This window comes from Pleurodeles waltl, chromosome 8 (genome assembly GCF_031143425.1).
Source record: "Pleurodeles waltl isolate 20211129_DDA chromosome 8, aPleWal1.hap1.20221129, whole genome shotgun sequence".
Classification (NCBI taxonomy): domain Eukaryota; kingdom Metazoa; phylum Chordata; class Amphibia; order Caudata; family Salamandridae; genus Pleurodeles; species Pleurodeles waltl.
Genome location: NC_090447.1, coordinates 345,505,912 through 345,533,595, shown reverse-complemented (window position 1 = coordinate 345,533,595; position 27,684 = coordinate 345,505,912). Strand labels below are relative to the sequence as shown.

Sequence of the window (27,684 nt, the reverse complement as noted above, 5' to 3'; positions counted from 1 at the left end):
TTTTTAAAAACTGGAACAAGGAAAAGCATAATCCCAAGGAATTAATTTATAGCCTTATGCTAGTGTTAATAAGAAATTATAAATGTTAGTGCCTTCAGTAAGCATATAAATGCAAATGATTCTTTTTCTTAGGACAGATACCATAATTTTCCCACACTGTGCCACCAAATACATACTTTTGGTTCTCATCCCCTCTTATAATATGTTTAAGGTAAACAAAAGTCATGCTCTGCAGTGTACTTTAACCACAGATGTATGACAAGAGTGATGGATAGGAGGGAAAATAGAAGTAACTTCATCAAGAAACTGCAGTTAATTCTTTTAATATATTCCACTTGGATTCACTGATTAATATACAGTAATGTGAAAAACAAAGTTGAAGATTTTGTGCTTTTATATATTAAGGCATATTTTACCAAATCAACCTGATTTAGTCTCCATCAGGCAATAAAAAGTCTGTTTTATATAACCGCGTGGAAAACAACACACGTTCCATTTTGTCATCATTTATTAAAAGAAATGAGCCAACATTCAGTTGAGCATTAGTACATTAGAACTCTTGCTTCTTTGTTCCATTGAAACCCCAACAGAGCAGTATTTGGATGCCTTACTCATCGCTGATATAGCGGAATACAATTAGTTTTCCTCTGTTGTGTCCTATTCAGTTACGCTTTTAAAAATAAAAATGAGTCTCTGAGACAGGTACGAAACCAGTTGCACAGAAGAGAGGCTGCCACTTTCTGAGGCTCTGGCCCAGAACTCCCTGCCTGGACTGATTTAATGAACAGGGTTGGAGCACGGGGACTTACAGCAGAAAAGGACAGCATTTCCATGGACACATTCATGACCCAAGTTGAAAAGCAATCGACCGCAAGCCGAAGGAAAAGCTATTCCCTTTTATGGCATAGCAATAAATCAAGACAGCACTGCATGGTCTTTAGCAGATTATGGGTTCACTCCATGCTGGGGCATATCAACTCATTGCTGAAGATGAAGAGAGATAGTGAAGGCTGCAGTGTACCGCTGGTGGCACCTCCTTAGTGAAGACTTCTGTGGCGCTGATGCATTAAGGGAGAGGACTTAACTAAACAGGACCTTCGTGGGACTGAAGAACCTAAGGAGAATCAATCCAACAACCCTGAAGAATGACATTGGTGGGTTCCCCATCAATGTAATTTGCAGGGTAATTCAAAGACTTTGAGAGGAACTGCTGTAACCATTTCCACTTTGACTAAGGAGCAAAAGATGTTGGCAGAACTTGGTAACTGTGGTGTAAATCTGGTTCTTATATTGGCAGCAATGGTGGAGCACCTAAGAATAGGTATTGTGAGTCTAATGTGTGTTTTGAGGTTTCTGGCTCAACAGAAGGGTGAAACTGTCTGAGTTAATGTAATGGTATCTGAGAAGTGAGGCTGCTGCAGAACATATTTCTTAGAACATCAGACTCCCTGCCCAGGGGCCTGTAAGTGCATCTTCAAATGATGAAGCTGAACAAAAGGCTAACATACAAACAGCTACAGAAGAGGTATGGTCATGAAAGCGGCAGTTAGTAGGAGTGTGATCAAATTTAGTGATTTGAGCATGAAGATACAAATTACATGTTGTGAAATGTAAAGTGTGAGGAAGGGAAGAGGTTGGTTGTTTAATCTTGGAAGCTGCCCTGTGGTACCCTGCAACACTCACAATGGTGCACAATTAGAAACTACAAATGTGGGACAAAGAAATACAATACAAAACATTATAAAATATACAAAAGAAATCACTTTAATGGAGATGAAAACAACTCTAGAGCGCTACTCAGAAACCCAGAGAGATCATTTCATGGAGAATAACAATGGCATTCTGGTTTATAGTTACACAACCTTTCAAAAACCTGAGTCTCAAATATTTAACATGCACACCAATAAGTATTTTACTTTCTTGCTGTGAAATTTTTTTTTCCCAGTGAGATACAATACATTTTGATTGTGATTCATACAAGGTGATTCTTTCTCTAGTTAAGTTTGAATTTTTCACAATACAGCTAAAAAAAAAAAAGGGACAGGGGCTACAGAGTCAAACAATACAGCAATCACGACTGTCAAGTTATTTATACCTGGTGCTGTATCATTTACTGTGGATTTTAAAAGGGCTGCAGATAGCTTCAGGACAGGTGCCCTTGGCACCCTAATTTCACACAATGGATCACACTTCACTTCTTACTGCTAGAGTCATTGCACTTTGAGGGAGAGCAAGGACACTTTTGAAAAAGTTTCCCCACATTACTGCAAGCTTACTCATATCATTCAATATTTATAGTGGGCTACTATTCAGGATCAAAGGCTCAATTCTATTATTTATCCCTCTTAAGGGGACTAGCGAAAAAAACGCTGTGTAGCCTTTTAAACTTAAACAGACCTGTGAACATATTTTCTATTTTGGTGGTTATATCCAGGCCCAAATATTTAATATATTTAAAATATTTAATAGAAGTTGTGGCCATGAAAAGTGTCAGGTGGAACTAATTCTGTCTCACTTCCGTCTCTGTAAGCATATGTAGTATCCTTGATTTTCATTGATTCACTCTGAAACCAGAGACTAGTTCAAAATCTCTTAAGTAGGCCATGGGGGATGGTGATTAAGGCTTAGGATTTGTTCAGGATTGTAAGAGGTCAATTGCAAAGAGAAATGTCTTATATTTTTCTCTTGAAGTGTAAACTTCCACATTTCATGATGATTTCTTACCGAAAAGCTACAATGAGAAGGGGTACCTTTGTCTTACTCCTCTTTAGAAGGTAAAGGTTTGTGACACTCGACCACTACCTCACATCTTGCATTATGGAGCTTTATAATCTGCCATGCTCCACCCTCTCATCTTTGGTACCAGGACAACCTTCAAGATTTCCTCCAAATATTTTCAGCTGACTGCTAACTGCCTTCACAACATTGAGGCTCAGCAGTACAGCTGGGGTTTGCTAACATGTCACTTTTTCAACTAGATGAGACACACGTCTCATGCTGTCTCTCCATGCATATCTTTTGGGATGCTCACATGGTCTGCTTCAACCAAATAGGGCATCTCTTCCGTTTGCCTGTTGATGAGGATCCTAAAGTTGACATGTAGTAATGCTATTGGGCCAAGCATTCTTTTCCAGATTTGTGAATCACAGTATTAGCAGTATCTACATTGCAGGGCATAACACCAGAGTCGCAACTGAAAATGTTGTAGAGGATGGGCAGGTGCTTTATCCAATTATGGGAGAAATGATTTATAGAAGAGCACACAGAATCCACCCGGGCCCAGGGATTTACCTGAGTTTCTCTCTTTGACCATTTGTTGGGCTTCCTTGACTTCAATACGGTAATTCTTCTCTTCATGCTTTCAGAAAAATTGATATTTTCACATGTGGATACAAAGTTTCTCATTTTCATTGCTGCATCCTGAGCTTTTGAATATAGTTTCTGAAAAGGGCCCTGAAAGTCTGTTGATTGTCTGGTTGCCTACGCTCCCTCAGTGAGCGGGACTCTCTTTTTGTATCTCTAAGATCGATGGTGCCTTACTTGTCAGACTAACAGTTTTCCCACTTTGTTGCCCTTCTAACAGATAGTATGGCACAGCTTTCAAACATTTTTCTCCCCTAGTTGTTTTAATTACTGTCCTCTTATTATTGTTAGCTTACAATGATTTCTAAAAGTGTGCAGTTGTTTATCCAGAACCTTCAAAATCTCGTAGCTCTGTTAGTCTATCCTCTAATAGACTTCTCTCTCTCCCCCTTTCTCAGCAATCATTGCTATTGCTCTTGCTCCTCCTCTCATGTTTGCCTTAAAGGCGTCTCATCCAGTTGCTAATGAGGTGTCACCTTCCCGATTAAGGTGAAAAAAGCTGTCAATTTTCTGGTCTACATGGTCTCTGAATAGCTGACTGCGTATTCACCAGTGTGTTTCTGATCTACCTCTTAGTTTATGCCCCCCATTACCACATGTGCATGGTGTCAGAGAGACGTTATTGCATCCTAATTTGAGACATGAAAAGGTAGTCAATGCAGGAATATGTTCTGTGCATATGCATAAGTATTAAGAGTAGTCACGCTGAGTAGGGCTGTAGGGCCCTCAGGTGTCTTCACAGCCCCAATAATAATTGTCCCTATTACTGAAATTAGCCTCTGTTAACACAATATACCCACTCCTACTATTTTACAAGGGGATAAAGCCCACTACCCGTTAGGGAAGGATCTATGATTCATTCCAGTATGATCTTTTGGTATGAGATACGTCTCCTGTAAAAACCACTATAAAAGGATGTAGGAAGTTGCCTCTGTATGTGCTATTTCAAAGTAAGGAATAGCATGCACAGAGTCCAAGGGTTCCCCTTAGAGGTAAAATAGTGGTAAAAAGAGATAATACTAATGCTCTATTTTGTGGTAGTGTGGTCGAGCAGTAGGCTTATCCAAGGAGTAGTGTTAAGCATTTGTTGTACATACACAGACAATAAATGAGGTACACACACTCAGAGACAAATCCAGCCAATAGGTTTTGTATAGAAAAATATCTTTTCTTAGTTTATTTTAAGAACCACAGGTTCAAATTTAACATGTAATATCTTGTTTGAAAGGTATTGCAGGTAAGTACATTAGGAACTTTGAATCATTTCAATTGCATGTATACTTTTCAAGTTATTCACAAATAGCTATTTTAAAAGTGGACACAGTGCAATTTTCACAGTTCCTGGGGGAGGTAAGTTTTTGTTAGTTTTACCAGGTAAGTAAGACACTTACAGGGTTCAGTTCTTGGTCCAAGGTAGCCCACCGTTGGGGGTTCAGAGCAACCCCAAAGTTACCACACCAGCAGCTCAGGGCCGGTCAGGTGCAGAGTTCAAAGTGGTGCCCAAAACGCATAGGCTTCAATGGAGAGAAGGGGGTGCCCCGGTTCCAGTCTGCCAGCAGGTAAGTACCTGCGTCTTCGGAGGGCAGACCAGGGGGGTTTTGTAGGGCACCGGGGGGGGGGGACGCAAGTCCACACAGAAATTTCACCCTCAGCGGCGCGGGGGCGGCCGGGTGCAGTGTTAGAACAAGCGTCGGGTTCGCAATGGAAGTCAATGAGAGATCAAGGGATCTCTTCAGCACTGCAGGCAGGCAAGGGGGGGCTTCCTCGGGGAAACCTCCACTTGGGCAAGGGAGAGGGACTCCTGGGGGTCACTTCTGCAGTGAAAGTCCGGTCCTTCAGGTCCTGGGGGCTGCGGGTGCAGGGTCTTTTCCAGGCGTCGGGACTTAGGTTTCAGAGAGTCGCGGTCAGGGGAAGCCTCGGGATTCCCTCTGCAGGCGGCGCTGTGGGGCTCAGGGGGGACAGGTTTTGGTACTCACAGTCGTAGAGTAGTCCGGGGGTCCTCCCTGAGGTGTTGGTTCTCCACCAGCCGAGTCGGGGTCGCCGGGTGCAGTGTTGCAAGTCTCACGCTTCTTGCGGGGAGATTGCAGGGTTCTTTAAAGCTGCTCCTTTGGATAAAGTTGCAGTCTTTTTGGAGCAGGTCGGATGTCCTCAGGAGTTTCTTGTCGTCGTCGAAGCAGGGCAGTCCTCGGAGGATTCAGAGGTCGCTGGTCCCTTTGGAAGGCGTCGCTGGAGCAGAGTTCTTTGGAAGGCAGGAGACAGGCCGGTGAGTTTCTGGAGCCAAGGCAGTTGTTGTCTTCTGGTCTTCCTCTGCAGGGGTTTTCAGCTAGGCAGTCCTTCTTCTTGTTGTTGCAGGAATCTAATTTCTAGGTTCAGGGAGAGCCCTTAAATACTAAATTTAAGGGCGTGTTTAGGTCTGGGGGGTTAGTAGCCAATGGCTACTAGCCCTGAGGGTGAGTACACCCTCTTTGTGCCTCCTCCCAAGGGGAGGGGGTCACATCCCTAATCCTATTGGGGGAATCCTCCATCTGCAAGATGGAGGATTTCTAAAAGTTAGAGTCACCTCAGCTCAGGACACCTTAGGGGCTGTCCTGACTGGCCAGTGACTCCTCCTTGTTATTCTCATTATTTTCTCCGGCCTTGCCGCCAAAAGTGGGGGCCGGGGCCGGAGGGGGCGGGCAACTCCACTAGCTGGAGTGTCCTGCAGTGCTGTGACAAAGGGGTGAGCCGCCAGGTGTTACAGCTCCTGCCTGGGGGAGGTGTTAGCATCTCCACCCAGTGCAGGCTTTGTTACTGGCCTCAGAGTGACAAAGGCACTCTCCCCATGGGGCCAGCAACATGTCTCTAGTGTGGCAGGCTGCTGGAACCAGTCAGCCTACACAGATAGTCGGTTAAGTTTCAGGGGGCACCTCTAAGGTGCCCTCTGTGGTGTATTTTACAATAAAATGTACACTGGCATCAGTGTGCATTTATTGTGCTGAGAAGTTTGATACCAAACTTCCCAGTTTTCAGTGTAGCCATTATGGTGCTGTGGAGTTCGTGTAAACAGACTCCCAGACCATATACTCTTATGGCTACCCTGCACTTACAATGTCTAAGGTTTTGCTTAGACACTGTAGGGGCACAGTGCTCATGCACTGGTACCCTCACCTATGGTATAGTGCACCCTGCCTTAGGGCTGTAAGGCCTGCTAGAGGGGTGTCTTACCTATACTGCATAGGCAGTGAGAGGCTGGCATGGCACCCTGAGGGGAGTGCCATGTCGACTTACTCATTTTGTTCTCACTAGCACACACAAGCTGGTAAGCAGTGTGTCTGTGCTGAGTGAGGGGTCTCTAGGGTGGCATAATACATGCTGCAGCCCTTAGAGACCTTCCCTGGCATCAGGGCCCTTGGTACCAGAGGTACCAGTTACAAGGGACTTATCTGGGTGCCAGGGTGTGCCAATTGTGGAATCAAAAGTACATGTTAGGGAAAGAACACTGGTGCTGGGGCCTGGTTAGCAGGCCTCAGCACACTTTCAATTCAAAACATAGCATCAGCAAAGGCAAAAAGTCAGGGGGTAACCATGCCAAGGAGGCATTTCCTTACACAACCCCCCCCCCAAACGAAAGAGGATGAGACTAACCTTTCCCAAGAGAGTCTTCATTTTCTAAGTGGAAGAACCTGGAAAGGCCATCTGCATTGGCATGGGCAGTCCCAGGTCTGTGTTCCACTATAAAGTCCATTCCCTGTAGGGAGATGGACCACCTCAACAGTTTTGGATTTTCGCCTTTCATTTGCATCAGCCATCTGAGAGGTCTGTGGTCAGTCTGAACTAGGAAGTGAGTACCAAAGAGGTATGGTCTCAGCTTCTTCAGGGACCAAACCACAGCAAAGGCCTCCCTCTCAATGGCACTCCAACGCTGCTCCCTGGGGAGTAACCTCCTGCTAATGAAAGCAACAGGCTGGTCAAGGCCATCATCATTTGTTTGGGACAAAACTGCCCCTATCCCATGTTCAGAGGCATCTGTTTGCACAATGAACTGCTTGGAGTAATCTGGAGCTTTTAGAACCGGTGCTGTGCACATAGCTTGTTTCAGGGTGTCAAAGGCCTGTTGGCATTCTACAGTCCAGTTTACTTTCTTGGGCATTTTCTTGGAGGTGAGTTCTGTGAGGGCTGTCACAATGGATCCATATCCCTTCACAAACCTCCTGTAGTACCCAGTCAAGCCAAGGAATGCCCTGACTTGAGTCTGGGTTTTTGGAGCTGCCCAGTCCAGAATAGTCTGGATCTTAGGCTGGAGTGGCTGAACTTGGCCTCCACCTACAAGGTGTCCCAAGTAAACCACAGTTCCCTGCCCTATCTGGCATTTGGATGCCTTGATAGAGAGGCCTGCAGATTGCAGAGCCTTCAAAACCTTCTTCAGGTGGACCAGGTGATCCTGCCAGGTGGAGCTGAAGACAGCAATATCATCAAGATAAGCTGCACTAAAGGATTCCAGCCCAGCAAGGACTTGATTCACCAACCTTTGGAAGGTGGCAGGGGCATTCTTTAAACCAAAGGGCATAACAGTGAACTGATAATGCCCATCAGGTGTGGAGAATGCTGTCTTTTCTTTTGCTCCAGGGGCCATTTTGATTTGCCAGTACCCTGCTGTTAAGTCAAAGGTACTTAAGAATTTGGCAGCCCCTAATTTGTCTATTAGCTCATCAGCTCTAGGAATGGGATGAGCATCTGTCTTTGTGACAGAGTTGAGACCTCTGTAGTCCACACAAAACCTCATCTCTCTCTTTCCTTCTTTGGTGTGAGGTTTGGGGACTAAGACCACTGGGCTAGCCCAGGGGCTGTCAGAGTACTCAATTACTCCCAATTCCAGCATCTTGTGGACTTCCACCTTGATGCTTTCCTTAACTTGGTCAGACTGTCTAAATATTTTGTTTTTGACAGGCATGCTGTCTCCTGTGTCCCCATCATGGGTACACAGGTGTGTCTGACCAGGGGTTAGGGAAAAGAGTTCAGCAAACTGCTGCAGGACCTTCCTGCAGTCAGACTGCTGTTGGCTAGAGAGGGTGTCTGAGTAGATCACTCCATCTACTGAGCCATCTTTAGGGTCTGATGAGAGGAGATCAGGGAGAGGTTCACTCTCAGCTTCCTGGTCCACATCTGTTACCATCAACAGATTTACATCAGCCCTGTCATGGAAGAGCTTAAGGCGGTTCACATGGATCACCCTCTTGGGGCTCTTGCTTGTGCCCAGGTCTACCAGGTAGGTGACCTGACTCTTCCTTTCTAGTACTGGGTAAGGGCCACTCCATTTGTCCTGGAGTGCCCTGGGAGCCACAGGCTCCAGAACCCAGACTTTCTGCCCTGGTTGGAATTCAACCAGTGCAGCCTTTTGGTCATACCACAACTTCTGGAGTTGTTGGCTGGCCTCAAGGTTTTTACTTGCCTTTTCCATGTACTCTGCCATTCTTGAGCGAAGGCCAAGTACATAGTCCACTATGTCTTGTTTAGGCTCATGAAGAGGTCTCTCCCAGCCTTCTTTAACAAGAGCAAGTGGTCCCCTTACAGGGTGGCCAAACAGAAGTTCAAAGGGTGAGAATCCTACTCCCTTCTGAGGCACCTCTCTGTAAGCGAAAAGCAGACATGGCAGGAGGACATCCCATCTCCTTTTGAGTTTTTCTGGGAGCCCCATGATCATGCCCTTTAATGTCTTGTTGAATCTCTCAACAAGGCCATTAGTTTGTGGATGATATGGTGTAGTGAATTTGTAAGTCACTCCACACTCATTCCACATGTGTTTTAGGTATGCTGACATGAAGTTGGTACCTCTGTCAGACAGCACCTCCTTAGGGAAACCCACTCTGGTAAAGATACCAATGAGGGCCTTGGCTACTGCAGGGGCAGTAGTCGACCTAAGGGGAATAGCTTCAGGATACCTAGTAGCATGATCCACTACTACTAGGATGTACATATTTCCTGAGGCTGTGGGAGGTTCTAGTGGACCAACTATGTCCACACCCACTCTTTCAAAGGGGACCCCCACCACTGGAAGTGGAATGAGGGGGGCCTTTGGATGCCCACCTGTCTTACCACTGGATTGACAGGTGGGGCAGGAGAGGCAAAACTCCTTAACCTTCTGGGACATATTGGGCCAGTAGAAGTGGTTGACTAACCTCTCCCACGTCTTGGTTTGTCCCAAATGCCCAGCAAGGGGAATATCATGGGCTAAGGTCAGAATAAACTCTCTGAAACCCTGAGGCACTACCACTCTCCTAGTGGCACCAGGTTTGGGATCTCTTGCCTCAGTGTACAGGAGTCCATCTTCCCAATAGACCCTATGTGTTCCATTTTTCTTGCCTTTGGACTCTTCCGCAGCTTGCTGCCTAAGGCCTTCAAGAGAGGGACAGGTTTCTTGTCCCTTACACAACTCTTCCCTTGAGGGTCCCCCTGGGCCCAAGAGCTCAACCTGATAAGGTTCCAGCTCCATAGGCTCAGTTCCCTCAGAGGGCAGAACTTCTTCCTGAGAAGAGAGGTTCTCCTTTTGGTGTTGTGTTGCAGCTGGTTTCCCAGCTGACTTTCCTTTTCTCTTGGTAGGCTGGGCCATTTTTCCAGACTCCAGCCCTACTTTTTCACCCTGTGCCTTGCACTGTGCCCTAGTCTTGACACACACCAGTTCAGGGATACCCAGCATGGCTGCATGGGTTTTCAGTTCTACCTCAGCCCATGCTGAGGACTCCAGGTCATTTCCAAGCAAACAGTCTACTGGGATATTTGAGGAGACCACCACCTGTTTCAGGCCATTGACCCCTCCCCACTCTAAAGTTACCATCGCCATGGGATGTACTTTAGTCTGATTGTCAGCATTGGTGACTGGATAGGTTTGTCCAGTCAGGTATTGGCCAGGGGAAACCAGTTTCTCTGTCACCATGGTGACACTGGCACCTGTATCCCTTAGGCCCTCTACACTTGTCCCATTAATTAAGAGCTGCTGCCTGTATTTTTGCATGTTAGGGGGCCAGGCAGCCAGTGTGGCTAAATCCACCCCACCCTCAGAGACTAATGTAGCTTCAGTGTGACACCTGATTTGCTCTGGGCACACTGTTGATCCCACTTGGAGACTGGCCATTCCAGTTTTAGCTGGATGGGAGTTAGAAGTGGTATCTTTCTTGGGACAGGCCTTGTCTCCAGTTTGGTGTCCAGACTGACTACAGTTTCGACACCAGGCCTTTTTGGGATCAAAGTTTTTACCCTTGTACCCAGGATTGTTTTGTGAAGAGGCTCTGGGCCCACCCTCCTGTGCAGGTTTTTGGGGGCCTGTAGAAGACTCTTTACTATTTTTATTTTTGGCTGTCTCACCACCTTTCCCCTGGGGAGGTTTTGTGACCCCTTTCTTTTGGTCACCCCCTGTGGAAGTTTTGGACACCCTAGTCTTGACCCAATGGTCCGCCTTCTTTCCCAATTCTTGGGGAGAAATTGGTCCTAGGTCCACCAGATGCTGATGCAGTTTATCATTGAAACAATTACTTAATAGGTGTTCTTTCACAAATAAATTGTACAGCCCATCATAATCATTTACACCATTTCCTTGAATCCAACCATCTAGTGTTTTTACTGAGTAGTCTACAAAGTCAACCCAGGTCTGGCTCGAGGATTTTTGAGCCCCCCTGAATCTAATCCTATACTCCTCAGTGGAGAATCCAAAGCCCTCAATCAGGGTACCCTTCATGAGGTCATAAGATTCTGCATCTTTTTTAGAGAGTGTGAGGAGTCTATCCCTACACTTTCCTGTGAACATTTCCCAAAGGAGAGCACCCCAGTGAGATTTGTTCACGTTTCTGGTTTCACAAGCCCTCTCAAAAGCTGTGAACCATTTGGTGATGTCATCACCATCTTCATATTTAGTTACAATCCCTTTGGGGATTTTCAACATGTCAGGAGAATCTCTGACCCTAGTTATGTTGCTGCCACCATTGATGGGTCCTAGGCCCATCTCTTGTCTTTCCCTTTCTATGGCTAGGATCTGTTTTTCCAAAGCCAATCTTTTGGCCATCCTGGCTAACTGGATGTCCTCTTCACTGGAGTTATCCTCAGTGATTTCAGAGAGGCTGGACCCTCCTGTGAGGGAGCCAGCATCTCTGACTATTATTTTTGGAGTCAGGGCTTGAGAGGCCCTGTTCTCCCTGGATAAGACTGGTGGTGGGGAATCAACCTCCAAGTCACTATCATCCTCCTCGGTGTTATCCACAGAGGGGTTGGCTCTATCATACTCTGCCAACAGCTCCTGGAGCTGTGCTTTGGTAGGTCTGGAGCCCATTGTTATTTTTCTTATGTTACAGAGTGACCTTAGCTCTCTCATCTGGAGATGGAGGTAAGGTGTGGTGTCGAGTTCCACCACATTCACATCTGTATTAGACATTATGCTTCTAAAAGTTGGAATACTTTTTAAGAATCTAAAACTAGTTCTAGAATCTAATTCAAACTTTTACAAACTTTTAAACTCTAAAAGAAATGCTAACAGGGACTAACACAAGGCCCTAGCAGGACTTTAAAGAATTTAAAAAACTTTTCAAATTGCAAAAATCAATTTCTAATGACAATTTTGGAATTTGTCGTGTGATCAGGTATTGGCTGAGTAGTCCAGCAAATGCAAAGTCTTGTACCCCACCGCTGATCCACCAATGTAGGAAGTTGCCTCTGTATGTGCTATTTCAAAGTAAGGAATAGCATGCACAGAGTCCAAGGGTTCCCCTTAGAGGTAAAATAGTGGTAAAAAGAGATAATACTAATGCTCTATTTTGTGGTAGTGTGGTCGAGCAGTAGGCTTATCCAAGGAGTAGTGTTAAGCATTTGTTGTACATACACATAGACAATAAATGAGGTACACACACTCAGAGACAAATCCAGCCAATAGGTTTTGTATAGAAAAATATCTTTTCTTAGTTTATTTTAAGAACCACAGGTTCAAATTTAACATGTAATATCTTGTTTGAAAGGTATTGCAGGTAAGTACATTAGGAACTTTGAATCATTTCAATTGCATGTATACTTTTCAAGTTATTCACAAATAGCTATTTTAAAAGTGGACACAATGCAATTTTCACAGTTCCTGGGGGAGGTAAGTTTTTGTTAGTTTTACCAGGTAAGTAAGACACTTACAGGGTTCAGTTCTTGGTCCAAGGTAGCCCACCGTTGGGGGTTCAGAGCAGCCCCAAAGTTACCACACCAGCAGCTCAGGGCCGGTCAGGTGCAGAGTTCAAAGTGGTGCCCAAAACGCATAGGCTTCAATGGAGAGAAGGGGGTGCCCCGGTTCCAGTCTGCCAGCAGGTAAGTACCCGCGTCTTCGGAGGGCAGACCAGGGGGGTTTTGTAGGGCACCGGGGGGGACGCAAGTCCACACAGAAATTTCACCCTCAGCGGCGCGGGGGCGGCCGGGTGCAGTGTTAGAACAAGCGTCGGGTTCGCAATGGAAGTCAATGAGAGATCAAGGGATCTCTTCAGCGCTGCAGGCAGGCAAGGGGGGGCTTCCTCGGGGAAACCTCCACTTGGGCAAGGGAGAGGGACTCCTGGGGGTCACTTCTGCAGTGAAAGTCCGGTCCTTCAGGTCCTGGGGGCTGCGGGTGCAGGGTCTTTTCCAGGCGTCGGGACTTAGGTTTCAGAGAGTCGCGGTCAGGGGAAGCCTCGGGATTCCCTCTGCAGGCGGCGCTCTGGGGGCTCAGGGGGGACAGGTTTTGGTACTCACAGTCGTAGAGTAGTCCGGGGGTCCTCCCTGAGGTGTTGGTTCTCCACCAGCCGAGTCGGGGTCGCCGGGTGCAGTGTTGCAAGTCTCACGCTTCTTGCGGGGAGATTGCAGGGTTCTTTAAAGCTGCTCCTTTGGATAAAGTTGCAGTCTTTTTGGAGCAGGTCCGCTGTCCTCGGGAGTTTCTTGTCGTCGTCGAAGCAGGGCAGTCCTCAGAGGATTCAGAGGTCGCTGGTCCCTTTGGAAGGCGTCGCTGGAGCAGAGTTCTTTGGAAGGCAGGAGACAGGCCGGTGAGTTTCTGGAGCCAAGGCAGTTGTTGTCTTCTGGTCTTCCTCTGCAGGGGTTTTCAGCTAGGCAGTCCTTCTTCTTGTTGTTGCAGGAATCTAATTTCTAGGTTCAGGGAGAGCCCTTAAATACTAAATTTAAGGGCGTGTTTAGGTCTGGGGGGTTAGTAGCCAATGGCTACTAGCCCTGAGGGTGAGTACACCCTCTTTGTGCCTCCTCCCAAGGGGAGGGGGTCACATCCCTAATCCTATTGGGGGAATCCTCCATCTGCAAGATGGAGGATTTCTAAAAGTTAGAGTCACCTCAGCTCAGGACACCTTAGGGGCTGTCCTGACTGGCCAGTGACTCCTCCTTGTTATTCTCATTATTTTCTCCGGCCTTGCCGCCAAAAGTGGGGGCCGGGGCCGGAGGGGGCGGGCAACTCCACTAGCTGGAGTGTCCTGCGGTGCTGTGGCAAAGGGGTGAGCCTTTGAGGCTCACCGCCAGGTGTTACAGCTCCTGCCTGGGGGAGGTGTTAGCATCTCCACCCAGTGCAGGCTTTGTTACTGGCCTCAGAGTGACAAAGGCACTCTCCCCATGGGGCCAGCAACATGTCTCTAGTGTGGCAGGCTGCTGGAACCAGTCAGCCTACACAGATAGTCGGTTAAGTTTCAGGGGGCACCTCTAAGGTGCCCTCTGTGGTGTATTTTACAATAAAATGTACACTGGCATCAGTGTGCATTTATTGTGCTGAGAAGTTTGATACCAAACTTCCCAGTTTTCAGTGTAGCCATTATGGTGCTGTGGAGTTCGTGTAAACAGACTCCCAGACCATATACTCTTATGGCTACCCTGCACTTACAATGTCTAAGGTTATGCTTAGACACTGTAGGGGCACAGTGCTCATGCACTGGTACCCTCACCTATGGTATAGTGCACCCTGCCTTAGGGCTGTAAGGCCTGCTAGAGGGGTGTCTTACCTATACTGCATAGGCAGTGAGAAGCTGGCATGGCACCCTGAGGGGAGTGCCATGTCGACTTACTCATTTTGTTCTCACTAGCACACACAAGCTGGTAAGCAGTGTGTCTGTGCTGAGTGAGGGGTCTCTAGGGTGGCATAATACATGCTGCAGCCCTTAGAGAACTTCCCTGGCATCAGGGCCCTTGGTACCAGAGGTACCAGTTACAAGGGACTTATCTGGGTGCCAGGGTGTGCCAATTGTGGAATCAAAAGTACAGGTTAGGGAAAGAACACTGGTGCTGGGGCCTGGTTAGCAGGCCTCAGCACACTTTCAATTCAAAACATAGCATCAGCAAAGGCAAAAAGTCAGGGGGTAACCATGCCAAGGAGGCATTTCCTTACAAAGGATCATAGCTTCCAATCTAGTTTCAGATTTTGTTGCTTTTTTACTGTGGGAATTTCAGACTAACATAAAGCGCGGGGATTTTAAAGGTATGTATGGTTTGGACTAAACTTATCCAGTGCTCAGAGTACATCCGTAGTTAAATGGTGCGTCTAAGACTGAGGTTACACTCTGAACAATATACTAATTTTTAAAAAATGGAACGTATCTACTAATTTAAAACACTCAACACAGATCCTCAAAGGAAGGTGGCATGTATGCTTAAAAGAGTGTCCATCCATAAGTTTACAGATTAGTGTATTTTCAGCCAACCTAAAAAAATAACACCTATTTATAGGAGTATATCACTGACTTCACACCATCCACTCGAGGCTCAACTCAAAGGCCTCAGGCTATGTTTTCTTAAACTTCCTTTAAGTGCTATTAAATAAGTGTAGATCTAAGTCTCACCCCTACAAACTCTCACCAAGCATGTGCAGATTAACACTTGACAATTCATTTCTCTTTACTTCTCTTTTACACCTTTGTCAGTCCATCAAGGTTCAGGTAACAATTGAGACCTCTTGTAGGTTTATTTCTGACTTCAGGATGGCCTTGTACATTTTTTCCCTATGTCTTTTTCATGACGGCTTCTTTAATTTTCTAGCTGTCTAACTCTGCTACTGTCTCTCTTGATCATTAGAGGCTGGTTCATTAGATTTCCTCCCCACCCTGTGAGCTCCTTTGAGGTTGATATTCGCACACTATGGATTCTTGAGATAGACTTAGTTAATTTCAGGCATGTGCAAATGTTATCTCCCTCCACGCCCTCTTTCAGATTTTGGATTTAGATGTTGTAACTGCGAGACCTGTTCTCCTGCTCGCTTTTATTTTGTAATTGATAGGTTTGTGTCTCTAGCTGAACTAAGGAAGTGCGCAAGAACTGTTCTCTGCAATCATTTTTTCGAGGAGGTATCACATGTTGGTGAGAGACCTTTACGTTGTCCTTCGTCAACACTAGGTTTATCTGGAAGCATAATGGGTGTTGCAGCTTGGTTGTCTTATTTTACCCTGTAAATTTCCTCTCCATATCCTCTGCTGGGTTTAGGCATTGAAAGGATAGGCTAGGCACCATTCTCTATTTATTTGGCACGGCGGATACTATGCAGGTAGGATTGTTGTCTTTGTATATTGCTTCTGTGATAGGTAAAGGTTTCCCCAATATGCAGCTGTATTATTAAAGTAAAGTATTTTTTGATTGGTCAGCATGATAAGCCACTTGAATTTGGAAACAGTTTTTAATGTTGAGAAGATTTAGTTGGGAAGTTAGTTGAAAGATGCCATCTTGACGGCTGTGGTAAAACAAAAAACTGATCTTTTTATAGTACTCCATGCCTTTTTGAGGGCAGGACGGTGCTGGTTCAAACTGTGGCCTTGTTGCTTTTTTCAGGGGTGTTCCGGTCAAAAGTCCTTCTGATTATCACATTAACTTCAAAGCAGATTATTTTTCTGAAGCAAGCTGAATGCCTAGCTATGACATATTAACTTGTGGTTGCTTCTAATGCTTCAAGGTGGTCGTTATTGAGGATGTTTGGCATTTCATTTTCTTCTGTTGAAGATACACTATGAAATAAAGAACTGATCAACCACTTATCTAAAAACATGGAATATAGGAAGCCAGTTTGCTCTGAAGAAGTTTGGTTGAAGTAATTGAGATTTCAATGAGAGACTTTACATCTTCAAGTACCTCCTTGGTGAAGCAAAAAAAACAAAAAAAAGAATACTTTCCTGTCGAAGGGCACATCCACCACTCCGACAGGGGTTTTTGAGTGGGCTACTAATCAGATGCCTGTGCTTAAAGTAAGGACACACTAGAATGAGGTTTAAGTAGCTACCATCATGTTGACCCTTACCAAGGAAGAGATTTGCCCATTCTTTAGACTTCATTTTGCAGCTGTGTGGCTTATTGTGCGTGAACACACACCAATTAGTGGATCACAATAGTAATTATTTTTTCTCCTGGGAGTTTAATGAGCAAAAGTGTATTTAGTGATTTATTTCGATTTGTATTGATTCATTCTTCAGATAACTAACTTACCCTTGTCAAAAATTATTTTACTATTTGATTAATTCAAGGGTGTTGTAAAACACTATTTCATGCTTTAGATAGATGATTTACAAGGCAGATACACTTTAAAAAAATATGTTGCTGTATGTTTCTATCTCATGTGTTTTTAATTATAAGAGTTTGTTTCTGCTACTACATATGTGTACGTACTACGGTGCTTCACTGATAAATCGAGTTTGAAAGGTATTTTCTAGCCATCTTTCCTGGAATTATGCAGAAGAACTCACTTTGCTGCCATCTTAGATGGTCCATACTGTGGATTACTATGTAGGGAATACACAACCTACTCCTTTTGTCTCTCCCATAACTGGATGTTTTTATCACACTTTTTCCTCTAACCTTTGTGTTATCTACTTCAGTTACTGCTCGCTTCTTCTGGGTTTTTATTACGCTTTCATCGGTTGAGGGGTTGATTTTATCACATTTGTGTTTCTTACTTTAAGGGACCTGTTTTAGCAACATTGAATTTGAAAGATCTGTAAGGACTACTAGCGATCATTCAGTCATTCTTCCAAAGGGAGAGGGTGTTGCTGCCCACTCCCAAAGCAAATCCTTTGTTCTGTCTTCCTGGGCTTCAGCTGGTCAAGCAGCAGGAGGGCAGAAACCTGTCTGTAGGATGGCAGCAGCACGAGCTGCCTGGGAAAACCCTGCAAACTGGTATGCGCAAAGTTGGGGGTCCTCTAAGGAGCCCCGAGAGTGCATGGAATCATACAACCAATACTGGCAACAATATTGCGGTATGATTCCGATATGTTTGATACCAAATGCCCATGTTCGGAGCTACCATTATGAAGCTCGACACAGGTACTACTGTGTCCAGTATTCGGGTGAAATGGATACCCCGCACTTACGAAGCAGATGAAAATGGAGCTGGAGCTCATAGGGGCACCTCTGCTCATGCAGGGGTACCCTCACACACAGGTACTTGCACCCTGCCCTCTGGGTTAGGAAGGCCTGCCACAAGGGTGACTTTCAGTGACCTGGTTCATGCTCCTTTTCACACAGACTGCTATGGCAGGCCTGCAGACACATTTTACATGGCTCCCATGGGTAGCATAATACATGTTGCAGCCCATGGTTAAGCCTTGTTGCTCGAATGCCTTGGGTACCTAGGTACCACATACTAGGGACTTACATGGGGGCACCAGTTTGCCAATTGTGGGGTGTACTAAGTCAATAACAACCAAACAGAGCGAGAGAGAGCACAGTCACTGTGGTCCTGGTTAGAAGGATCCCAGTGAACACAGTCAAAATGCACTGACCGCAGGCAAAAAGTGGGGGTAACCATGCCAAAAAGAGGGTACTTTCCAACAAAGCGTACTAAATGAGAACACACTGGATTCTCAGAAATATAAATCAACCTTGCAGGCGGCTCCAAGTTATTTGCCCTCAGCTTTTAAATACACAACACATTTTGTGGCAATAAGACATTTTAGTGCAGGTTATTATTAGTGAGGATTATTAAGAGGGATTTTCATAAAAATTACATGCTGCCTAACATGCTTTCTATTATCATAATATTTAACGTATGTTAATTTATAATTGTTAAACTTCTGATATTTCCACTAAAAGCCCTGCAGCTTGCATCTGGGCATGATTCCTAATTACAGCACTGGTGCCAGTGCCTTGGCCCTCACAGTCTGTTGTGTCAAGACCGACCTTCAACACATATTTAGCAGCTTCCTGCCCACCCTGAATGCTTGGGCAAATCTGGTCCTGAATTAATCTCAGGGACAGCTGGCATGATTTCTCTGGACATGTTCCAAAGGTTATTGATTTAATAGCCCAGTAGACAGACTGCTTTTAGGGACGAAGGACACAGTACTAAAACAGAAGAGGAAAGAATTCTCTCCCAAATGTGTCAATGTGCTTTGATTCACTATCTGATGAAACAGAAAGGAACATGTTCAGGTTGACCTAGCTTGAAAATGCCTGGATCATTATACTTTCCGGGGTCAGGTGTGGGGTGAGAGAGACTGGGTGACCAGAGGCTGGCTTATGTCTCCTAGGCACTGGGTGACCAACTGGGAGATCACAGAACAGCTTAATTCAAGCTGCCATTAAAGTATCTGTTAGGATGTCACAGAAAGGCAGCAATAGGTCCCACGCAGCTGTCCTAGGCTGTATAAATCAGTCTACAAGTTTGCTTTTGTTTCAAACAGAAGAAGCAGCAATCAAGTATTTTAACTGCCTTGCAGACAAACACCACAAAGAGGCACTTTACTCTGTCTGAAGCCAGTGGAGAGTTTAGTTGAGCCTCAGGAGAAGTGTCCAACCCACTGGCATTTTGTACATCTGCGTATAATCGAGCATCAATATAGTGAGGGGTGAGCAAGGTGTCTTCCTCCTCATCATTGTATGGTATTTTCTGGAGCCCCTGAACTGTGCAAGAATTGGAGTAGGGCCTCTAGCCAGCTATAGTATTGGTGTAAAGGGAGAGGATGTAGATCATCCACTGTTGGATACTGTGCTTTTGTGGTTACATAGTGCATCATAGGTCTAGCGTATGCTGACTCTGGCTCAGAGATTGACTTCTGGAGTGGATCTGGAAAAGGAACTGCCAGAGACTGGGTTAGTGCAGTCAGGACCAGTGTGGGGGTGTAGGACAGAGTGGGAATGTGTGCCACCGCAGGCAAGGAAGCTGGAGGATGTCTAGTGGGGTGAGTTGGCGTAATGGAAGGACCTGGTGGCAAACGTGCAACTAGTGAAGGCTCTTCAGCGGGATCCATCATCCATCTGAGGGACTCTTTAAAAGTCTCCATTTGCTGCAGTTTTAGGAAAGTGCCTCTTTCGACATGGTCATCCTCCTCCCACTTTTCACCTGAATTCTAGTGTAATTTCAACTGAGTGCACTGGGTTCCTGCTAACTAGGTCCCCAGTGCCAGATCTCATCCCCAAAACTGCACATCATTTTTCTCCATATGGCAAACCTTTAGCACCGACTGTAAGTCCCTAGTAAATGGTACCCCTGCTACCAAGGACCTGGGGTACTTATGAGGGTACCTACAGGCTGTAGCACAAATTGTGCCACCCTAAAGGACCCCTCACCATGCACATGACCAGCTGCCTTTGAAGGCTGTGTGTCATGGTGCAATCAAAAGTGAAAACACGACATGGCACATACTCTGTGTACCATGCCCCCTTAACACTGCATGTAATATATGTAAGTCACCCCTCTAGCAGGCCTTCCAGCCCTAAACGCAGGGTGCATTATATTACATGTGAAATATACTCCTGCTATGTCTTTGTTGATTCTCAGACATAGTAAGTGGACAGGGAAGCAATTTTAATACACATGCTGGACACTAGTCACTACACGTTACCCAGCTACATGATGGCTTATCTGAATCAAAAATCTTGTATTGGTGAGCCCACCCTGATGCCAGTGTTGGAGTCATCAATACCTGCACCCAGAGGGCACCTTAGTGGAGCTGGCTGAAAACCTACCCAGCTACTGGTGTGTTCACAGACTGGTCAAAACCAGTGCAGCCACCCCAGACCGAGTTCTGGCCCCCTGCAGAGAGACACAGCACTCTCAGAGGCCTAGAACAAAGGCTTGCTCAGGGCGTAGGTTCTAATACCTTGCCCAGAGCCGAATGAACATTCCAGGGTGGGGAGCAAATGCGACCCAGGTCTCTCCAGATGGCGGAGATGACCAACCCCACTTTTCGCAGCAGCACAGGTGGTAATATTAGGAAGATTATGAGGTGTGCCCACTTCATACCAGTCCCACCCCTAAGGTGGACAAGCTGAAGTGGACCTTACTTTTTAAATTCCTCCATCTTGTTAGGAAAGGAATTGGGCCACTAGGGTTAGGGTTATGCCCACTTACCAGTGGAAGTGGTCATATAAAGGGTATAGTCACCCTAAAGGTGATCAGCCTATTGGTTGACATGTGGAACTACTTTAACACCCCTCTATTGTTTTTTTAGGTGGCACCCCTGCCCCCTAGAACTCAGATTTCGACAACCTATGAAGACTTGGACAAAGGAGAGTTGCACCCACAGAAGAGGAAAGGAAGAAGCAGCTAACCTGAAGCCAGCCCCTACGGCCTACCTGCTGACCTCGAAGGATCCTACACAAAAAGCCAACTTGTCCCGCCTTCAATATAGACTCAAGTCTCCCGTGGGCAGCGGACTGGCCCTAGAAGAAGAAGACACTCCAATGAAAGGATCTTACAGCTAGCTGCTGGAACCCCAGAAACCAGACACCAGAAGTGACCACTGCACCCGATGTCCATGACCCGAGATGAAATCAACCAACAATGCCAATGCGGGTCGCCAGCTGCCCAGAGACTCGGTCCAGTATGGTCTCACCGAACTTGGACTCTCCAGAGATGCCTGCAGCCTCTTCATGCAGGCACCCTCTCCCACAGGCTTGTGAAGGGAGAAACTCCAACATCTCCTGCAACTACTGCACCCATGACACCTGACCACGACGACATCCCCCAGCTCCTAAGAGCTCGAATCCACCATGGGTCTAACCCTGCCAGACTCCCTGAGGACACCTGCAGCATCAACACACAGGACCGCCTGATCACAAGTGCTCCCAGATGTGAAAATCCGAAGCCTATAGACACCCCTGCATCCATAGCACCTGGGCACTGGAGAAGGGGACCCAAGGTGCACCCATGTCCCCAGCACCCTAAGTCTATTACCTACTTGTTGGGGAAAATTCAACTTGGTCTTCTAATGGTAGGACTACGACTTACCCAAAGCCTCGGTATGAGATCTGGACTTGTCGCAGATATAGACCTTTAACTTTGTTCAGAGACGTAGAGCTTCATTTTCTGCTCCCTAATTGCTTTTAGGTGCATCACTGCACATTTCTTGCAGGGCTAAGAATTGTGACAGGAACCTAAACATCACAAATAAACAGTGTGTAGATTTCCAAAATATTCATGCAGGTTTCTCAACTCACTCCCTCTTCCCAGATTAGCCACTGTTGTGACAAACAAGTTACTTACCATCTGCAACGAATTATCTGCTAGAGACTATCTTGTTGCAGATTCCTCACCTTAGAATTTTCCAGTCAGTCTGCATCCAGAGACTTTTTCTTGAGCAGTACCCCTGCGCGCCGTTGGGTGGTGTCAGTCAATTCAGCATCCATCTTCGGCGTGGTGCCAGATGTGACGTCAAGGGTACTATATAGGCACCACCCTGGAACACTGAGGTCAGTTTCTTTTCACAACTTTCCTAGCCACAAGCGCTGAGCCATGAAGAACACTGACTCTGGTGCGACAGAACTAGAGCCCTCAAAGGGAAGTCCCTGTACCTAGGAATCGGTTCGCAGAGCTGGGAGGGTCGGTAAGGAATCTGCAACTAGAATGTGTGTCTGCCAGATAACTTGTTACCAAAGGTAAGTAACTTGTTCCTCTGACAGAGACTTCTAGTTGCAGATCCTTACCTTAGAACAGATAACTAAGCAATATCATCCCCGGATGTGGGTCTGTGAACCAAGATCATATAGGAAGTCCTGCAGGACCGAATGGGCGAAGTACCCGTCCTTTCGGACCTGACTGTACAGGCAGCAGTGTTTGATGAACCTGTGCAATGACACTCATGTTGCTGCCTGGCAGATGTCCAGAACTGGAAGTCTGCATACTTACAGTAGTTGCAGCTGTTGCACTGGTGAAGTGAGCACGCAAACCCTCTGGGGGTTGGTTCATAGCCAATGCCCAGCACGCTTTAACGCAGAGAATAACCCATCTGGAGATGGTACTCTTCTGCACTGCCCGACCTTTCTTCACACCCACATTACCCACAAAGAGTTGATCATCCACCCAGAATGCTTTGGTACGACCATGATAGAACGCCAATACTCTTTTTTGGGTCCAGGCGGTGAAGTCTCTCCTCTTCCTTAAGAGGGAGTGAGGGGTGCGTAAAAAGTAGGCAAGGTGAGGGACTGGCCTACATGAAAGGGCCTGACCTCTTTAGTTAAAATGAAGCCCTGGTACAAAGGACCACCTTATCAGGATGGAAAGAAATTACTTTGATGAAAGAATGCAGCTCACCAACCCTGCGGGCAGAAGTGATGGCTTCAAGGAAGGCTGTTTTTAGAATAATAAGCTGAAGTGGACACTTAGGAAGTGGCTCGAAAGAAGCACACATCAGAAAAGTAAGACCCAAGTTCAAATCCCATTTGGGCATTATGAACAGTGAAGGAGGAAACATAGGGGCAAAGCCATGAGGCAATCTACCAAGAATAGTAGATATAAACAAGGAGGGTTCCTCAGATAATCTCAGGAAAGCAGATATAGCAGACGAATAACCCTTTAGGGTGCACAAAGCAGAGCCCTGCTGGGCAAGAGAAAGAACAAACAAGAGGACATCTGATAGAGGAGCAGATAGGGGTTCAACAGACTTAACTGTGCACCATGCCACAAAGGCGTAAATTGTTTTAGTGGATGGACACCTGGCTGCCAAGATAACGTTACAGACTTTGGGAGGAAGGTCAAAAACTGTCAACTGCCACCGCTCAATCAAGAAGGCAGACAGTGGACAGGTTTGGGTGGAGAACTGTCCCCAGAACTGTCCTGTCTAACCAAGGCTCTACCCAATGCTGAAAAAGACCTTGCGCCATCTCCGGGTGGAGGTGCAATTTATGATCGACCAGGCATCGACGGATGCCTTCATCCGCTCTGGTGTTCAGAGAACCCACCAGACATTGAACCATCAGGGATATGCCTTGATGTTCCAGCCATGTCCAGAGGCGCACTGAACACTGACAAAGGGTCCACGACCCCACTCCGCCCTGCTTGTTGCAGTACCACATGGTGGTGGTGTTGCCCATGAACACCTGTGTGGGAGGCTGGCTCAGAATATGGTGTACACCTAAAGATGAGGCACCCTCTACTGATCCAGATAACCCTTAATGATAGTGTCAGTGGTTCCAGATAACCAGCGCTCTTAAAAGGTAGCTATGGAGAGCAGCTAAGGCTTATCGGAGAAGGTGTAAAGCAATTGCAAATACCACACAGTTCAGTCTGTGATGTACACACAAGAAAGAACCACACCAGTTTTAGAAAAAATAATGTATTATTTATTAAAACACAGGCACTGAACTAACTTTGGTATATCTCCAAACTGGAACTATCTACACACACTCATATTCTTAGAAACAGGTAAGTAAAAGCATACAATAACATGGGCCCCTTTGGGGAGGCCAACCCATCTACTAAAATAATGGATGCGAAAGTCACAACCAACCAAAACTATCACCCCAGGATCTTCAGGACTGGGGAAGCACTAAAACACCAAAGACAAGTAGCTAGGATTCCCTAGGTGCCCGTATGCAGAAATGATACCCGGGGTCAGGTGTCCATGGGATAACATGGGGAAGTCACATTTGGAGTTTTTGTGTTTTAGGACCCTTCCCAGAGGACCTCGAGGAAACCTGTTCGGACAAAGAAGGTTCAGGAGTGCCCCCACCCATGGATCCCCAAAGAAGTGGAGTACCTACACCAGGGAGCCCAGGTGCATATGGGTGAAGCTGTGTCGGAAACTCCCGTTGAAAACAATGGTGTCCTCGGCTGCCCAGCTGCTGTTGTGACCCGTGGACCGGGTCAGTGGAAATCAGGCATTGATACTGTACAAAGATAACCTAAGAAAAGAAGGGACAGAGTTCAGACCATCCGGAGATGCCCTGGCGGTGCAGGAAGGTAATCCCCACATTTCTTGAAGATGCTTTCCTGATGGGCAGTTGTCGTGGAAGTGCAGCTGTGGAGTCCAGGCAATGCACGAAAATACCAGAAGTTATCCATGAGCTGCCCATTTCGGTCATCGGATTACAGAGGGGTCAGTAGGACCACTAATAAGCCTTGGCAAATGCAAGTAAGAGTTGCATGGAGTGTTGCAGGATTTGGGGACCAGCAAGTTCCAAGAGACTCAATAGGTGTGTCAGGTCCAGCCCTCAGCAAGCAGAAGAGCCAGCAGGAATCGTTGGAGACCCCCAGGAGGACTCTCTGGCAGCAGGCACAGGGAGTCGCAGGGAGGCCTCAGCACCACAACGAAGACAGATGCTCACATCGCAGGAATTCACGGTAGGATGTTGTTCTTGGAACTGTGTGACGCTGGAGGCAGGGGCTTCTCGGCGACAGGAGGTCTTCAGACTGAAGACCCAACAAGCCTTGGCAACGACAAATAGACGCAGTGCACAGTGGTTCCGGTCAAGCAGCTCCAATGAGGGACAACAGACTTCTCAGTTGCAAAGAAGACAGGTCAGACCTCCTGGAGAGCCACAAAGCCACCACCTGTGTTGTAGAACCTTGAATAGTTCGTAGGACAGCAGGATCCACTAACCGGTCATCAACATTGAAGTGCCTACGGATGCAGGGGAGTGACTCCTTCACTCCTAGGGAGATTCCTTCTTGCTGTCCTAAGTGCAGGCAGAGTCCTTGCGGCTCTGGAGGATGCACGGCCATAGATGTTGGAGTCCTTGCAATGCACAGCGACAAAGTTACAGTAGGAGTCGTCCTACTAGTTGCAGTCTTATCTGGATTCCCAGTTAAGTCCAGCAGTGATTCCAGTGTCCAGGTTGCAGAATAGTCTTGAAGATGAATCTAGGGTCCCACCCTCAGGGGAGCTCTTAAGTAAACCAGGAAGGGGGTTGGACAGCTTCTGCAGTAACCCATCTATCGGTGGGGTGTCAGGGATGGTACTCTGGTTGTCTGACCAGTCAAATGGTTCCAGTGGCTTCTACTTGTAGGAGGCTGGTTCGGTTTATGGTTTACACCTATGGTGTGGCACCCTATGCTGAGTCCAGAAAACCCTTAATGATAGTGTTTAGGTGTCCAGATATCAATAGCACTCTAGTGGTAGCTGTAGTAAGCAGCTAAAGCTTATCAAGAAGGAATATAAAGCACTTGCAATACCACAATAGTCAATCAGTCAGTGTACACAGGAAAGAACCACACCAGGTGTTGCAAAAATAAAGGTTTCTTTATTACAACACTAAAGACTATATTAACATTGTATAGCTCCACTTGGAGACATCTACATGCAAAATATACACTTAGAAACAATCAGAAACAGCATAGAAATACATGCAGCCCTATGGGGGGAACAAACCATATACTAAGAAAGTTGTATAAGAATGGAGATACCCAACCAAGGTAAGTGTGTTAGGATCCCATCCGCTGGGGGAGTAAGAAAATACCAGAGGTAAGTAACTGTAATACCAGAGGCGCCCGGGTGCAGAGTAGTTATTGCGCCAGGTGTTCCAAAGCCTAACATGAAAATCAGTTGGCACAAAGAAGGTTGGAGAGTGCCTCCACCCATGAATATCCAGAAGATCGGAGTACCTACACCTGTGAGCCTAGGTGCATAGGGGTGAAGTGGAGTCGATGGAAGCCCCGGTTGTCCAGCTGCATTGCGACCCGTGGAACTCAAAGGTTAATTTCAGATGAGGAACCTGAAAAAGAAAGTGACTGTCCAGACTACTCGGAGATGTCCAGGTGGTACAGGTAGGCAATGCCCACCCTCTTGGAGGTGAAGTTCCTGCGGGAAGGTGAAGTTGAGCTGCAGAGTCCAGGGGAATGCAGGAAACCCTTGGAGTCACCCACGAGCTGTCCCACGTCGGTCGCTGGAGTGCAGGAGGGTCACTGACCAGCAGGGCCAACAACAAGCCTTGGCAAATGGTAGTTGCAAGGTAAGTTATAGGTTTTTGAGGACCAGCAAGGTCCTAGTGACTCAACCCTTGGAAGAGAGTCAGGGCAGACCTTCAGCAAGAAGGAAAGCCAGACCGAGTTGATGGAGACCTCACGAGTGACCGACTGGCAGCAGGCGTAGGCAGTCCTCAACAGCACAACAAAATAGGAGTCCCACGTCGCAGGAGTTGCAGAGTGGAAGCAGATCTTGGAGTTGCAGAGTGCTGGAGGCTGGAGATTCTTGGAGCTAGAAGATCACCTTGGAGGAAGAACAAACAAGTTTTGGCAAGATCAACAGTCGCAGTGCACAGCGGTTCTGTTCCAGTGGCTGCAGCAGGGGCCCACAGAATCACAAAGCTTACTCAAAGCGAGATACCCACATCTCCCAACATTTCGCGAGCCTCCTTCAGCGGACCCCATACTCCTCCTGTGCAATGTGAATGACTGCACATTAGTAAAGGAGAAATTTGGAGCATGTCTGCAATGTCCGTCTCGAAAATACAGAGTGAATGGGCTATGTAAAGAATATTCCTGAAAGATGGCATGTTATGCATGGGAGCATTAGATGGTGGAATTTTAGCTCAAGGACAGATACAGACTGGATACATGATTGCTGTGGTAATCAGAATAACTTCAAAATGATATGCGATAAGGTAAAAAAAAAGACCACAAAAGAAGTAAAATCAATCAAATATAAACGCATTTTGGCACTGCACCATAGCAGAAATAAGTGACTTAGTGGACAGTGTAAATGTACATAGTGACATCCGCACTTTCAACAGGTACTTTTTTTAATTAATGAGGTAAACAGCAAGTTAAGGGTCATATAAAAGTTTGAGATACTGAGACACTGCAAAGGCAGTAGAATACAAGAAAACAACACCTATGCTACTAAGGCTTCTCGAGTAACTTTCAACATCATTGGATACTTGGGCACACTTGGGAATAATGGGACTTAAGCTGTGCTCTCACAAAGACACAGGGCTGAAAGGAGAAGTTGCTCTAGGAAGCATTACCTCTTTGGCTCTCTGTACAGCATCACTTGGTGGATTTCGGATTTGAGGAGAAGATTTTGTGTTTATTTTATCATACAGCTGAAAGAAAAAAAGAATTCATAATAAATTCAAACACAAATTAGAAACATTAAAATATATTTTGTTATATTTAATGTGATAAGGTCTATTAAGCAGAAGAGCGACCTTCTACTAAGAAATGAGGTACAT

At 46.2% G+C, this 27,684-nt stretch overlaps 1 protein-coding gene across 3 annotated transcripts in view; it reads right to left on the bottom strand.

Moving 5' to 3' along the window:
* Window positions 1-27,684, bottom strand: part of CASK (calcium/calmodulin dependent serine protein kinase) — a 1,258,500-nt gene that overhangs the window by 397,736 nt on the left and 833,080 nt on the right. For all 3 annotated transcript variants that reach the window (XM_069204206.1, XM_069204204.1, XM_069204205.1), the window contains exon 12: window positions 27,478-27,555. In XM_069204206.1, the coding sequence (XP_069060307.1) occupies window positions 27,478-27,555 (78 nt within the window). The remainder of the gene's footprint in view (window positions 1-27,477; window positions 27,556-27,684) is intronic.